Source organism: Leptodactylus fuscus, chromosome 1 (assembly GCF_031893055.1).
Source record: "Leptodactylus fuscus isolate aLepFus1 chromosome 1, aLepFus1.hap2, whole genome shotgun sequence".
Taxonomy (NCBI): domain Eukaryota; kingdom Metazoa; phylum Chordata; class Amphibia; order Anura; family Leptodactylidae; genus Leptodactylus; species Leptodactylus fuscus.
The window spans coordinates 350,518,277-350,535,243 of record NC_134265.1 but is presented as its reverse complement, the minus strand read 5'-3'; the positions used below and the strand labels follow the sequence as shown (position 1 = coordinate 350,535,243).

Sequence of the window (16,967 nt, the reverse complement as noted above, 5' to 3'; positions counted from 1 at the left end):
ACTGGAAACAACCCAGATCTTAACCCCAATGAGAAACTGTGGTGGAGGCTGAAGCGGAATGTGGCCAAAAAACATGCAAAGAACAAACAGGAATTAATAGAGGCCATAATTAATTCTTGGTTCCACATTATAAGTAATGAAGAAATAGAAATCTAGTGGAATCAATGCCTAGAAGATGCAAAGCTGTAATTAATGCCATGGGTTATCCAACACGCTACTAACCAAATCTTCTTCAATGTACAGTGCTCATCAAAACTGTTTAAATATATATTTAGTATTCAGTTTTTTTTTATTTTTAATATCAAATTTGCATTAGAATTGTTTCTCTTTGTTAAATTTTACTAAATGTTTTCAAAAAACATTTTATTTCAAAATTTATATCACATTTTATTGTGTTTTAAGCCATTTTTTTCTAAAATTCAATGAAAAAATTGTACAATTTTGGCCATTAGTGTATAGGCCCTAAGCCTGTGCTAGCAGGAACAGGTTGTTACTGCTAGCATAGGCTTTGGGCCTATATGGTACTGCTAGCACAGGCTTCTGTCTCAGACCACGTGGCATCTGGGACATTATCATACAGGCCTGAAGCCTGCTAGGACTAACAGGATCCCGGAGAGGTGAGTAACACTGTTTATTATGTTCCCTCTCCTCCCCTGGGGCTTCGATTATTATACTCGGGGGTCTGAAAAGATTAGGCCCTAGACAAATGAACTTCTCAACATAAAACCTTGGTGTCCGAGAATTTCTGAGCAGCGAAGTTGTACGAAATGTAAGACAATGAAGAATCGGCATACAGACATCGGGAACCCCGGCCACAGTTCTGTACATTGGCAGCAGGTTCTTTTTTTTTAATTATTTTCATCACTGATACTTTAAGTATAAGTCAATTAAAAAAACAAAAAAAAACAAAAACTAAAAACATAAGGTGCCACAAAAAGTTCTCAGGTAAAACATCTTCACTGCGGGGCACGTTAAAGGGCAGCTCCATTCACAAACCAAAATTTAGATCAGTGTTTACATGGAGGGGCCTTGGTCACCCCCTGTTGAGAAAAGCAACACAACCGCCCTTCGAAATATTTGTCAAACCCATTTTACTAAGTAGCATACCTTAAAGGGGATGTCCAGGATTCGAAAAATTGGCTGCTTTCTTTTAGAAAGAGCTCCGCCTCCTCTATTTAGGCAGTGACATCACACTCCTAGGTCACATGGTCAAATGAATGGCCATGGGAATGTGATGCCACAGGCCAGAGAAGAGGAGGCGGAGCTCTTTGTGAAAGAAAGCGGCCATGTTTTATTATCCTGGATCAGTCCTTTAACCACTGCAGCACCAAGTACTGTAATACCACCCCCTACGGTCACGAGCATGTACCTACATAAGTAGAATTTTTTTGCGTCTGACTGGAGTTGCCCTTTACATTTCCGTGCCAGCAAACCATAGCAATAAACAAAACCATCAAGTTTTTATTTTACAGTCCATGTGTCTAGCTCTAATGACATTAGTACGAGGAATGCCTTTGGTTTAGAGTTCTGCATAAAACCGGTGGAAAGTTCGTCAAACTGGTGGGTTACATCAATGGACCAGAAACGTAGGGTTGAAACAACAAAAAGTTTAAGGATCCGGGGTCCCACCACAGGTCCGTCCATTCCGCCAGGTGACTGTAGAGAGTCCATCTTTAGAAGAAAACTTTTGGCCAAGAAGAGTGTCAGCACCCATTTTACAGTCCGGGCCAATCCCGCGGGCCAGTAATTCATGGATGTTTTTGAGATAGTCAACAGGGATATGAAAACAGCCCTTCGCTTTTTGACATCACCCCAGCCATAGGTCAGCCATTTTGTTAGCCTTTACCAATGTTCGCGATAACGATGCCCATTCGTTTCAGACTTGGAGCCACCATTGGTGGTTGAAAGTAGTCGCCCACGATGAAGCCTTCGATAGTCACCACTAACATTGCGCCTTGCCCTAGGTAAGTGCATACTAGAAATCAACGCCTTGTCATTGTAATGACAGCTGACAAGATGGCTGCCTATGTTGTATGTAGATGACGGAGCCATGTTCCTGAGCAGAACTTGACTCGGTTACAGGTTGGGTATTTTTCAATGCCTGGAATGTACAACAAGAATTATAGCCCTATGTGATACAAAGCAGCATATTCAGGTTACGACTGGTATCCAATATCCCCGCCCCCTCCCCAAAACCTTAGAAGACCCCCCAGACTCGTTTTGCACTCTTGCACAAATCGAGGCCTCACCAGCCCCGAAAAAGGCTTCCAAGTTGAGTAGCAATAATCTCAAGACTAATAGGTTTATCTTCTTTTTTTTTTTTTTTTTTAATACAAAAATCTATGATATAATTTCTATTTATATATTTATTTACAGGATAAATTCATGAAACGCGTTTGGAACGGCAGGAAATGTGACGCTTATGCTGCTGTGTTTCCCATAAGTCTCCTTTAAAAAAAAAAAATTAAATAAAAAAAAACTGAATAAAAAAACCACAAAGGCTTCCAAGGGCTTTTTCCCGTCGGGTTAGAGATGGATCTTGTGTCAATGCAAATGAATGAATGGGGGATGGGATTAAAAAAAAATAAATTTTTATCCAAACATCAAGCTATTGTATTCAAATAAAAAAAAATAAAAAAAAACCAAAAAAAAAAACAAAAAAAAAAACAAACTAAATGGCTATCGGCACTAATCACTTTGCTACATATAAAATGTCCAGCTAATATAAAGCACATTGTACCAATCCTCTAAAACAGTTAAGATATATACACTGATCTAGATATTAACAAATAGAATATTACAAAATATTAAAGGCCACGGTCGCGTCCTCTTCTTGGTTTCATTTGAAATTGGCGTAGTCTGAAAATGCGTCGATATATTCTTGCACCACTCTGTAGCAGAACTCGTACTGCTCCTGTATACGGGAGAAACGGGAGAGGCTTAAATGATGTAGCTTCAAGACCATAGCCAACCACCTCATACGACCACAGCCAACACCACCTCATAAGACCATAGCCAACAACACGTCATAAGACCATAGCCAACAACACCTCATACGACCACAGCCAACACCACCTCATACGACCATAGCCAACACCACCTCATACGACCATAGCCAACACCACCTCATACGACCATAGCCAACACCACCTCATACGACCATAGCCAACACCACCTCATACGTCCATAGCCAACAACACCTCATACGTCCATAGCCAACACCAACTCATACGACCATAGCCAACACCACCTCATACGACCACAGCCAACAACACCTCATACGACCACAGCCAACAACACCTCATACGACCACAGCCAACACCAACTCATAAGACCACAGCCAACCACACCTCATACGACCATAGCCAACAACACCTCATACGACCATAGTCAACAACACCTCATACGACCACAGCCAACACCACCTCATACGACCACAGCCAACACCACCTCATACGACCACAGCCAACAACACCTCATACGACCACAGCCAACACCACCTCATACGACCACAGCCAACCACCTCATACGACCACAGCCAACACCACCTCATACGACCAGCCAACAATACCTCATAAGACCATAGCCAGCCACCTCATACGACCACAGCCAACACCAACTCATAAGACCACAGCCAACCACACCTCATAAGACCATAGCCAACCACCTCATACGACCATAGCCAACACCACCTCATACGACCATAGCCAACACCACCTCATACGACCATAGCCAACACCACCTCATACGACCACAGCCAACACCACCTCATACGACCATAGCCAACACCACCTCATACGACCACAGCCAACACCACCTCATACGACCACAGCCAACCACCTCATACGACCACAGCCAACACCACCTCATACGACCAGCCAACAATACCTCATAAGACCATAGCCAGCCACCTCATACGACCACAGCCAACACCAACTCATAAGACCACAGCCAACCACACCTCATAAGACCACCGCCAACACCACCTCATACGACCACAGCCAACCACCTCATACGACCACAGCCAACACCACCTCATACGACCAGCCAACAATACCTCATAAGACCATAGCCAGCCACCTCATACGACCACAGCCAACACCAACTCATAAGACCACAGCCAACCACACCTCATAAGACCACCGCCAACACCACCTCATACGACCATAGCCAACACCACCTCATACGACCATAGCCAACACCACCTCATACGACCATAGCCAGCCACCTCATACGACCATAGCCAACACCACCTCATACGACCATAGCCAACACCACCTCATACGACCATAGCCAACACCACCTCATACGACCATAGCCAACACCACCTCATACGACCATAGCCAACAACACCTCATACGACCACAGCCAACACCACCTCATACGACCACAGCCAACACCACCTCATACGACCACAGCCAACCACCTCATACGACCACAGCCAACACCACCTCATACGACCAGCCAACAATACCTCATAAGACCATAGCCAGCCACCTCATACGACCACAGCCAACACCAACTCATAAGACCACAGCCAACCACACCTCATAAGACCATAGCCAACCACCTCATACGACCATAGCCAACACCACCTCATACGACCATAGCCAACACCACCTCATACGACCATAGCCAACACCACCTCATACGACCACAGCCAACACCACCTCATACGACCATAGCCAACACCACCTCATACGACCACAGCCAACACCACCTCATACGACCACAGCCAACCACCTCATACGACCACAGCCAACACCACCTCATACGACCAGCCAACAATACCTCATAAGACCATAGCCAGCCACCTCATACGACCACAGCCAACACCAACTCATAAGACCACAGCCAACCACACCTCATAAGACCACCGCCAACACCACCTCATACGACCATAGCCAACACCACCTCATACGACCATAGCCAACACCACCTCATACGACCATAGCCAACACCACCTCATACGACCATAGCCAACACCACCTCATACGACCATAGCCAACACCACCTCATACGACCACAGCCAACACCACCTCATACGATAACAGCCATCAACACCTCATATCTCAGCCTCCAGGACATGTAGAACGTTGACATGTGGGTATTTGGAGAACCTTGGATTAGATTTTACTGCTTGACTTCTTGGTGACGATATATCATGGGCCAGATTGTCAACTGGTACCTGTTTGGAGACCATAGCAAGCACCACCTCATATCTCAGCTTCCAGGACATCTATAATGTTGATAAGGGTTCATATAGATGTAACCAGATGATGATCCTCTACGTTAATATGGCACCATATTGTGATACAATGGATAAGAATTGAGATGGGACAGAGTGGTTTCGTCCACCGGGACATTATAAGTCATAACCCTAACCCACCACTAGGGTCAAACATTTGTCACAAGTCTATTGATGGAATAACTCTTTAAGGAATCTTATCACTGACTAAAGAGTTGTGGACCAGTAATGGCCAGGAGCACTCGGACACTTTCCTAATGGTCTGTCCGTTCCTCAAAACGGCACCAATATGATATAGGGCTGGTTGGCAACCAAGAGCCATACCAATTGGATGTCCTGAATCCAGGACAAGGACTCAAACTCTGGTCGAAGCTGCTATCAAAATAATGGAACATGATGGAAGAAACCAATGACCTACCAGTGTCTGGACCATGTGTGGCCGCTGTAACCTTAAGCTTTTCACGGTCTGAAAGACGTCTAGGATTCCTTCTGCTTTCACCCTCTCCAGTACTGTACTCAGGGCACAGAATGTCCCCGTCCTCCCCGCTCCGGCGCTGAGAACACAAAGAGCAGCAGGGTTAACCCTCTCGGAGAAGATTTCCCAGTAACTTCTACCGAGTTTCCACTCACCTGCAGTGCACAGTGATCGGGTGGTTCCCAGACTGTTGTTGCTGTTTTTGTACAGCTGCGATGATATTGATCATCCCTTTTCCATCGGTGGGGATTCCAACCTCCGGCCAACCGTGAAAGTGGAACTGTCTGATCTGACGGGCTTTGTTTTCCTGGATGATAAAAGAGTCATGTATCATATAAAGCTTATAAACATGGTGGCTGAGCTCAAGTACACTCATGAAGTTCGTCAGCTGAGGACCCAAACTCAAGAGCAGATCACCAGCTGAGGAGCCAAAGGCAAGTGGAGTCCTCTGTAAATGACCCAAATGGAGTCCACCTGCCAAGGACCAAAAGACAAGTGGAATCCACCTGCCAAGGAACAAAGTGGAGTCCATCTGCTAAGGTTTCAAAGACAAGTATTGCCCTCCTTATGAGTTCCCAATGGACAAGTAGAATCAATTTACCAGGGTCTCAAACGGCAATCTCAAGCCTAAAACAACTGTGGGACTGTCACGGAGCGAAGGTATATGTCTTCCTCCGGAAGGTCTTTTGAATCAACACGGACGCAAGAGGTCGGGAGACAACAGCAATTTATTGTAATCCACAAAGTTAGTAGCCGGCGGCGGTCACATCAACCGTAATAACAATAAGTCCACAGAAGGCACAATCCAATGATAGCTTTGGTTCCTTGGTCCTGTAACTAAATCCTGGCTCTCTACAGAGCTGTGCACAGGCCGGCTAACACATACTAACTGCTAGCTACAACTATATACTAAGACTGTTACACCTATATCTGTGGGTGGGAAGGGCTGAGTCACAGATCCTTCCCCCCTCACCTATACCAAGGAGAGCAGACTCCCTGTCTACTATGGACAATGCACCATCCAACATCTTCTTGGAGACACGGATCAGATTATCTCCACCCATTGTCCTCACTGGTCCTCACTAGTTAGAGGTATTTGCATACAATGTGCTAACACACTAGACCCTAATCAGCCAACTACACATTGATGTATATAACAGGTTAGAGAATACATTCCACATGAAATATATATTACACATTGCCTATAGTATAGACTCTAACCATCCCGTGACAACCCCTCCCCCTCTCAAAACATGTGCATGACACAATTGGCCTACACAGGTAAATTGGGGAATGCACATCAGTCTCTATAGCTCATATTTCCTCCTGCCGGGATAACCCATCCGCGTTCTGGTGTTGGTTCCCTCGGCGGTACTGAAAGGTAAAGTTGTAGGGTTGAAGGGCTGGCATCTGGCAGAAAATCCGGTCGATCCATGTTGGCTTCTCTCTGAGCTTGGCTTCGGGTCACTGCTCCCACAAAGTGGCACTGTAGATTTCCAACATCGTTGCCTAACAGAACATCGGCCGGCAGCCCGCTCATCACACCAATTGTGCATCGTTTTGGTCCATAACCATAGTCGAGTTCCACGGTAGCTTTAGGAATACGTTTCCGAGTACCTCCTGCCAACTCGATAGAAAGGCCAGGGCCCTCCTCTAGGGCCTCGGGTCGAACCACTCGGGGGTCCGCTACCGTTAGGAAAGCTCCCGAGTCCCGGAATCCAACAACTGTTCGGCCATCCAGTAGGACCTCCTGCAAGTGCTTCCGCTGAAGGTTTGCGGGATGTGTGGCGGAAGGCTGAATCCCATAGACCCCTGGAGGTGGAACAGATGGGTCATTCATGGGGTCATCTGGAAATGGGGCCACACTTTCTGTCCTAGGGGTGGTTCCCAGGTAGTGAATAGGCCGGGATGCCACGGTGGCCCGTGCCCCCATGTTAACAGGGCAACTAGCTTGCAAATGTCCAGGCCGCCCGCACCCAAAACATCTGCGCTCTAGCATTCTTCCAGTAGGTCGTTGTCTAGGGACAGGGTTGTTCATAGCTGGAGGCCGATGGGCTGGGGCAGGGGTAGAGGGGGAATTGTAATCCTGAGGCCGGGCACGAAAGGTGGGTGGCTGGATGAAGGGTGTCTGGCGGACTGTGGTAGTTTTCCACTCCTCTGCAAACAACCTCTTCCACTGCGGCTTGATGGTCAGGCCCTCATCTGCAAGGGAAGCAGCTTGCTCCACTGTGGCTGGGTTCCGTTCCAGCACCCACTCACGGATCTCAGCGGGGCACTGGGAAAAGAACTGTTCCTTAAGTATGACTTGGAGGATCTTATCAACTGTGACAGCCTCCTCTCCTTCTAGCCAGCGCTTGCATGCTTGCTTCAACTTGTGGGCGAACATGTGGAAGGAGCTTCCCCCATTGTAAGACAAAGAGCGGAACTGAACTCGGTAGGTCTCTGGAGTGACGGCATAATACTTCTGCACCGCTCTTTTAATGGCCTCATAGTCCCGCTGATCACTAGGGTCCATGGCTCTGAGAGCTTCCGCAGCCCCATCTCGTAGGTGCCCCACCAGATACCGGACCCAATCCTTCTCTGGGACTTCCATCAGGTGGCACTGGTGTTCGAAGTCCTGAAAATATCCATCAACATCCCCAGCCGCTTCATCAAAGGTCTTGAAGTGTTTATGGGAGACATATGGTGGTTCTCTCACTGTTGGGCTGGGGGTCGACGTTTGATTATAATTCCGCGTAGTTATCTCAGCCATTCGCATTTCATGCGCCATTCTTTCCTTTTCATGCGCCATTCTCTGTTCCTCCTTCTCCGTTTCCTGAGCCCTCTGTAATGCTCTACTCCTTTGCTCTGCAGTTGCTCCTAGCCCCAGCACTGCCAATTCCTCCTCATACAAAACAACCCATCTGCTCTTTTGGGTCTGTACCTGCCACTCCTGTATCTCTACTGTCTCCTGGGGGCAGCCCTCCTCATGGTCGCTTTGCAGGGTCATCTCCTCCAGTGCCTCGGTGAGTTGCTCTTTCGTTCTTCCCTGGTAACTCAGGTTTAGTTCCCGGGCCCTTACTTGTAGACTTGCCATAGTCCAGTTCCTGTATTCTGAGGTTGTGGCTCCATTAATCGCTGGGCTGCTGTAGTCCATCTCGCTGTCCGCTGTTGATCCCACCGCTGCCAACCAGTTGTCACGGAGCAAAGGTATATGTCTTCCTCCGGAAGGTCTTTTGAATCAACACGGACGCAAGAGGTCGGGAGACAACAGCAATTTATTGTAATCCACAAAGTTAGTAGCCGGCGGCGGTCACATCAACCGTAATAACAATAAGTCCACAGAAGTCACAATCCAATGATAGCTTTGGTTCCTTGGTCCTGTAACTAAATCCTGGCTCTCTACAGAGCTGTGCACAGGCCGGCTAACACATACTAACTCCAGCTACAACTATATACTAAGACTGTTACACCTATATCTGTGGGGGGGAAGGGCTGAGTCACAGATCCTTCCCCCCTCACCTATACCAAGGAGAGCAGACTCCCTGTCTACTATGGACAATGCACCATCCAACATCTTCTTGGAGACACTGATCAGATTATCTCCACCCATTGTCCTCACTGGTCCTCACTAGTTAGAGGTATTTGCATACAATGTGCTAACACACTAGACCCTAATCAGCCAACTACACATTGATGTATATAACAGGTTAGAGAATACATTCCACATGAAATATATATTACACATTGCCTATAGTATAGACTCTAACCATCCCGTGACAGGGACCATTCACCTTGCCGATACCCCAAAGACTATCAAGTTGCCCAGGTCCCTATGACAAATGAAGGAAGTTCTCACCCTGGTGTTGGTGACCAGTAGATCTCGCACTGTGTAGCTCTCACATTCCTCCTCTTTCTTCAGCTCTATAGTGATGTCCCCGAAAGACATGATGCCTTCTGAAGGCCAATACTGCGCACATTTCTCCTGTATTGTAAGAAATGAAAGGATTATAGTTACTTTTCATATTTCCAAATGACTGCTCTTGACCATGTGACTGTTCATACACCCTGGGTAGAGGAGGACGAGGAGGTTCATTGCTTGTTATCCTGAAGACCTTCATTTCCTCACTCACCAGGAAAAAGCTAAAAACTGTGCCAACAGGAAACCCTCTCCATTAGGGTTGAGCCCATCTTGAGATTTCAGGATCGTTTTTAAAATCCGATTTCCGATCATTTTCCATTCGAACCCGATCCCGATCCAAGTCAATGGGATTTTTTTAATAAATCGAAGATCAGATTTTAAAAATGATCCGGTTCACTACACAGCGTGGAGTCCAAAAACTGAAGCCTCCACGTTGTGTAGCGATCAAAAAAAAAATCCCCTGGCTATTTAGTCCCCCCCTGGTGTCCACCTACCTGCACAGAAGCGCTGCCGCTGGTCCTGTCCCCCTGTTCTCGCCCCGCTGCCCTCACCTCCCCGGTTAGTGTTATAGACCTAGGAAGAAGGCTTGTGGCTTAGGAAAGTGTGGGCAGGTACAGGACGGGGAGATGTGAGTGCTCCCCTCCCAGTACCCGCCCACACTCTCCTAAGCCACAAGCCCCGCCTTCTTCCTAGGTCTGTAACACTAACCTGGGAGGTGGGAGCAGCGAGGCGAGAAGAGAGCGAGAACAGGGGGACCGGACCAGCAGCAGCGCTTCTGTGCAGGTAAGTGTTATGCCCGGTTCACATATGCTGATGTGTTCCGTCCGTAAGAGTCCGCATGAGGACCCCTATGGACGGAACACAAGCGCAACTGCAAGCACTGTGCAGTTCAAGCACACAGACCCTATTATAGTCTATGGGGCCCATGCACTTGAACTGCACAGCGCTTGCAGTTGCGTTTGTGTTCCATCTGTAGGTGTCCTCATGCAGACTCTTATGGATGGAACACATCAGCATATGTGAACCAAGCCTTAAGTTACTAGAGATATTAACTAGTCTCCCACTAGAATGAATGGACGCGGCCAGCGTGCAGGGGGTTAAGCGGCCGGCCGCTGGCACAGGCTGTGTACCGGCTGCATCCATTCATTCCTATGGGACCTAGCTAACATTGTTAGCTTTCCCACAATGCTTGACCAGTAGCAAAGCATTGTGGGAAATAACCTCCGACCTCGATCCCGCCTAAAAAGATCGGAATCGGAATTCCGATCGCGATCATGAAATTTACTCGATCGCCTATCGGAATCCGATCTTTTCTGATCCCAATCGCTCAACCCTACTCTCCATACTTCCTGCCTGATGTTGCGACATATATGCACATCGTATGTCAGGAAGGTGATAAAGGGGCTTAGCCCATCCTGATCATGTCCTACGAACACATGATGGGACCCATGTTAGCGGGACATGATCAGGACGTAATGAAGAATGTCTCCATCCTCTGACACCTTATAATTTTGGAGTTAAACCATAAAACATATCAGAAAGATTTTTACACTTTTCATGTTATTCATATGGTGTTAACCCCTTAGTTTCCACATACCTGCCCTCTTTCCTCCAGCTCTGTTAACATTACAATAGAACAGGATTTCCACTCCCAAATCATTCTCCAGAAGTCTTCTATGGTGTGCCGTAACGGGCCCTGGCTCGCAATGTACGAGTCCTTTTGTCTATAGCCCTAAAAGACAGAAGATGAGAAATGCGTGAGTGTGGTTTAGAACGCCCTCTAATGGTGGGGCCATATATAAAGGAGGGGTCTGTAGACTATAACCCCCATCCTCCTTACTTACTTAGACGTGATCATACTTGATAAGGGTAGTCATCATTTCAAGGGGATTGTCAAATAGTCTCAGCATACAAAAATCCCATCTACTAAGGCGCAGTCACGCGTGAGCAATACGAATGTGTTGCGGTGACGTCACAGGTCATGCGACCAGGTCGCTAAACGGATCATTCCCCTTCAATGTTTACCGCAGAGACCTCCTCCTCATATTACGGTTATTGAGACCCCGCTAACATTTCATCATAAAGTCAGAGAAGCAAATGTAGGATTTACCATAAACAAACAGGGAGGGAAAGGTAAAACCCCACAAGGTAAATGCTAGCGGCCCCATCCCAGAAATCATCTGGAAGACATTTAATCATCCTCCTTGTCCGGTCTCTGGGGCACAAACCTCCGGCGCGGTAAAATGGAATAACAGAGAGAGTGCGAGACCTGAGAGAAGTGTATGGAATAAATACTACCACCCCCTGGCGCTGTCAGGAGAGGAGGGGGGACAGCGCCGAGATGTGCGCGTGGAATCAAAGATCGATGTTCAGTAGAGATGAGCGAGTAGTACTCGATCGAGTAGGTATTCAATCGAATACTACGGTATTCGAAATACTCGTACTCGATCGAGTACCACTCGCTGTTCGAATGGAAAAGTTCAATGCAGAACCAGCATTGATTGGCCGAATGCTATACAGTCGGCCAATCAACGCTGGTTCTTCTCCTACCTTTAGAAGTCTTCTCCGTGCAGCTTCCCCGCGGCGTCTTCCGGCTCTGAATTCACTCTGCCGACTGCAGAGCCGACTGCGCATGCCTGCTTGTAGTGCGGACATGCGCAGTCGGCTCTGCCCAGGCCTGATGCCTGGCACAGTGAATGAAGAGACGGAAGACGCCGCGGGGACGCTGCACGGAGAAGACTTCTCAGAGGATCCAGCCTGACCCTCACTTGTGGACTTGGTAAGTATAATTTGATCGAACGTTGCCTACCCCTGAAACGAGCATTTTCCCCCCATAGACTATAATGGGGTTCGATATTCGATTCAAGTAGTCGAACATTGAGGGGCTACTCAAAACGAATATCGAACCTCGAACATTTTACTGTTCGCTCATCTCTAATGTTCAGATCTTTGAGGTATGAAGTGTATAAAAGATGGAAAGAAGGGATGAAAACGCTGAAAAGTCTCTTCTGCCCCCTAAATAAATGCATGAGGGGGAACCCACAATTATACAGATATGGGAAAAGCAATGTAACCCTACTGAACCCCAAAATATCAGGAGGACGCAGACTTTCACACAATGGAAAGTGAAGACGAGGTGAAATCTGCCTCAAAATCAGCTCCAAATTCATCTGTGGGAACATACCCTTATAGTACAGCGACAATATGGCAAAGGTCTTACCACTTGGGGGTCCGACCACTGCCCTGACCAGTACCGGGCCCGGACACAGCGCCATAAGCGGTTAGACCCCCAGAAATTCAACTTTTCTGACAATTAGTCTATAGTGAGAACCAATCCTTTAGGCCGATCCCTCATCTCCTTGTTACATGTATTTCCAATGCAGTTTGGGCTAAGACATGATACATCTTAGGTTTCCCGCTGCGTATCTGCGCACGACCAAGAACCGTGAACATGGTCAGCAGGAATATTTCCATTTTAAAAATGGCGATGATCCAAAATACACAAGACCCCCCTGACAGAAACGCTGGTCTTGTTGCACATTGTAACCAATCAGAGCTCAGCTTTTATTTCTTAAACTGCTTTAGAAAAATGAAAGCTGTGCTGTGATTGGTTGCTACAGGCAATGAGGCACAAGTATGGTAAACTAGGCCCGAAAACAGTGAATACCAGACACAAGCCATGGGAATCCGTATTACCTCTATGTAGGAGACTGACAACCATCCTAAGGGGCTAGAAGAGCACTCACAATGGTTGTCAGTTTCATCTTTTCCTATACGGGACACAATATCGGTCTGATATCTATATGATATAAATGTAATCTGAGTAAGTTGCGCTGCAGTGTAAAGGAGAAGGGACGGAATAGAAGAATGATCCCCTGATGGGGGAGTTGGTGGGTCTCAGACTACCACAGACTTCAATAGCAATGCAGCTCACTGACCATAGTGTATATAGATCACCTATACTGGATAACAAAGCTGCACATCCAATATGAAGAACTGCGACCAATTCCTCTAGGAACTCGTGTAAGGGGCAGCGCCCAGAATATGCCCATTACTCACTTTCTCGTCTCTGTCGGACGTACGGAGCGATTTTCTTAGTACACAGAAGCCTTCACACCCCCAGATAACTACACACCACGCTGATAAATAAATCACATTTCTATTTCAGAGCTGTAAACAACTAAAACATGGCAAACATCCCCCCGTGCAGAACAAGCGCACATTACAGACCCCACAACGGGGGAGGGGGTAATCGCCAATCACAGGGACGTAAATAAAATATAAGCCGGATAAACGTGGGGCCCTGGATCCTGACTCAATACAGTAATCAGCCCGCAGCCGCAGGACGTATACGGAGGACTGGACGCGGGTGAGGGGAGCGATGAATGGAGAACAATTTAGTTTTTAAGATGCTGAATAATCCCTTTAAGAAAAGTAAATTAAATGGCAACTGGAGGGTCTGAGTCTTCAGTAACAGTGGGTGGCTGAAGGGACCGACACGACTAACACATAGTCTGTACGGAGTCTGACTACTCACCAGCTAACGCTTACCCAACTAAGACCCATCCCCCCTCCCCCCACAGTACATGTTTACCATTATATAAACATACATACATCAGATAGAGTACAATACACTTACATCCTGTATTATACTCCAGAGCTGCACTCACTATTCTGCTGGTACAGTCACTGTGTACATACATTACATTACTTATCCTGTATTATACTCCAGAGCTGCGCTCACTATTCTGCTGGTGCAGTCACTGTGTACATACATTACATTACTTATCCTGTATTATACTCCAGAGCTGCGCTCACTATTCTGCTGGTACAGTCACTGTTTACATACATTACATTACTTATCCTGTATTATACTCCAGAGCTGCACTCAGTATTCTGCTGGTGCAGTCACTGTGTACATACATTACATTACTTATCCTGTATTATACTCCAGAGCTGCGCTCACTATTCTGCTGGTACAGTGACTGTGTACATACATTACATTACTTATCCTGTACTGATCCTGAGTTACATCCTGTATTATACTCCAGAGCTGCACTCACTATTCTGCTGGTGCAGTCACTGTGTACATACATTACATTACTTATCCTGTATTATACTCCAGAGCTGCGCTCACTATTCTGCTGGTACAGTCACTGTGTACATACATTACATTACTTATCCTGTATTATACTCCAGAGCTGCACTCAGTATTCTGCTGGTGCAGTCACTGTGTACATACATTACATTACTTATCCTGTATTATACTCCAGAGCTGCGCTCACTATTCTGCTGGTGCAGTCACTGTGTACATACATTACATTACTTATCCTGTATTATACTCCAGAGCTGCGCTCACTATTCTGCTGGTGCAGTCACTGTGTACATACATTACATTACTTATCCTGTATTATACTCCAGAGCTGCGCTCACTATTCTGCTGGTACAGTCACTGTGTACATACATTACATTACTTATCCTGTATTATACTCCAGAGCTGCGCTCACTATTCTGCTGGTACAGTCACTGTGTACATACATTACATTACTTATCCTGTATTATACTCCAGAGCTGCGCTCACTTTTCTGCTGGTACAGTCACTGTGTACATACATTACATTACTTATCCAGTACTGATCCTGAGTTACATCCTGTATTATACTCCAGAGCTGCGCTCACTATTCTGCTGGTGCAGCCACTGTGTACATACATTACATTACTTATCCTGTATTATACTCCAGAGCTGCGCTCACTATTCTGCTGGTACAGTCACTGTGTACATACATTACATTACTTATCCTGTATTATACTCCAGAGCTGCGCTCACTATTCTGCTGGTGCAGTCACTGTGTACATACATTACATTACTTATCCTGTATTATACTCCAGAGCTGCGCTCACTATTCTGCTGGTACAGTCACTGTGTACATACATTACATTACTTATCCTGTATTATACTCCAGAGCTGCACTCACTATTCTGCTGGTACAGTCACTGTGTACATACATTACATTACTTATCCTCTACTGATCCTGAGTTACATCCTGTATTATACTCCAGAGCTGCACTCACTATTCTGCTGGTACAGTCACTGTGTACATACATTACTTATCCTGTATTATACCCCAGAGCTGCACTCACTATTCTGCTGGTACAGTCACTGTGTACATACATTACATTACTTATCCTGTATTATACTCCAGAGCTGCACTCACTATTCTGCTGGTACAGTCACTGTGTACATACATTACATTACTTATCCTGTATTATACTCCAGAGCTGCACTCACTATTCTGCTGGTACAGTCACTGTGTACATACATTACATTACTTATCCTGTATTATACTCCAGAGCTGCACTCACTATTCTGCTGGTACAGTCACTGTGTACATACATTACATTACTTATCCTGTACTGATCCTGAGTTACATCCTGTATTATACTCCAGAGCTGCGCTCACTATTCTGCTGGTGCAGTCACTGTGTACATACATTACATTGTGTGTATGTGATACATATATTATATTTTTTCTCTATAACACGAGCTGGCGGCACTTACATCTATGAAGGAGGCGTTCACGTAGTCCGTGTTTTCTTCTCCTCTCTTCACCGGTATGATGACTCTGTTGAATTCGTCTGGTCAGATAAAGATGACACCATTATTTTGGGGGTATTTTGTCAGGTCTTCCTTCTTGTATCTGCACCTTCACTAACAGTTTTTAAAGGCACGCAGACCCCTTTTATATTCTCTTATTGAGCTCACATGGCTTCACTTAATCTACCCAACGCATCTGTTCCATTTTCAGGTGACCTCAAGGTAGTCTTATAAATGTCCTTGCTTGCCTCCCTCTCAGTCCAGCCCTGCCCCCATACAAAATATCAACAAGGAACCAATCGCACATCAGTGGACCCATCGCAGTTGAAGGGAACTGAGCAGAGACTTACATGGAATTATCTGGAGGACCCGGTTTTTCTTCATGTTGGCCGGCAGGTTACCCGTCCTCATCTTGTCATTCTGAATCTTAATGGACGTTAATTTCTGCAAGAAATATAAGAGCAGATTAGATACAGAGAGCGCTGACAGTATCTCCGACTGTATCCAACAAGAGTCAGTCTCAGACGAGGCAGGTGTTGGTTTAACAGTCTCGTACATTAAGGTGCAAACCAGTGACCTGTATCACTTTTTTTTTCAATTTTTTTCTTTTTTTATTGTAGATTTTTTTAATTCTTCTCTGAATACATGAGTATGTGGAGCTGCCATCTGGTCTGAGGTGATAGACCGAATTTTCACAATTCTCTATCATTAGGTTTAGTGGCCAAAGTGAAAATTGCAGTAATTTTTTTT

The 16,967-nt window shown here is 46.1% G+C and overlaps 1 protein-coding gene across 2 annotated transcripts in view; it reads right to left on the bottom strand.

Moving 5' to 3' along the window:
- Positions 1-2,302: 2,302 nt before the first annotated feature.
- PTPRA (protein tyrosine phosphatase receptor type A) overlaps positions 2,303-16,967 on the bottom strand; it is a 114,852-nt gene continuing 100,187 nt past the window's right edge. For both annotated transcript variants that reach the window (XM_075261745.1, XM_075261756.1), the window contains 7 exons: positions 16,568-16,661; positions 16,182-16,258; positions 11,222-11,356; positions 9,562-9,687; positions 5,879-6,030; positions 5,667-5,802; positions 2,303-2,914 (listed from right to left, as the gene is read on the bottom strand). In XM_075261745.1, coding sequence (XP_075117846.1) covers positions 2,840-2,914; positions 5,667-5,802; positions 5,879-6,030; positions 9,562-9,687; positions 11,222-11,356; positions 16,182-16,258; positions 16,568-16,661 — 795 coding nt within the window. In that variant the 3' untranslated portion in view covers positions 2,303-2,839. The remainder of the gene's footprint in view (positions 2,915-5,666; positions 5,803-5,878; positions 6,031-9,561; positions 9,688-11,221; positions 11,357-16,181; positions 16,259-16,567; positions 16,662-16,967) is intronic.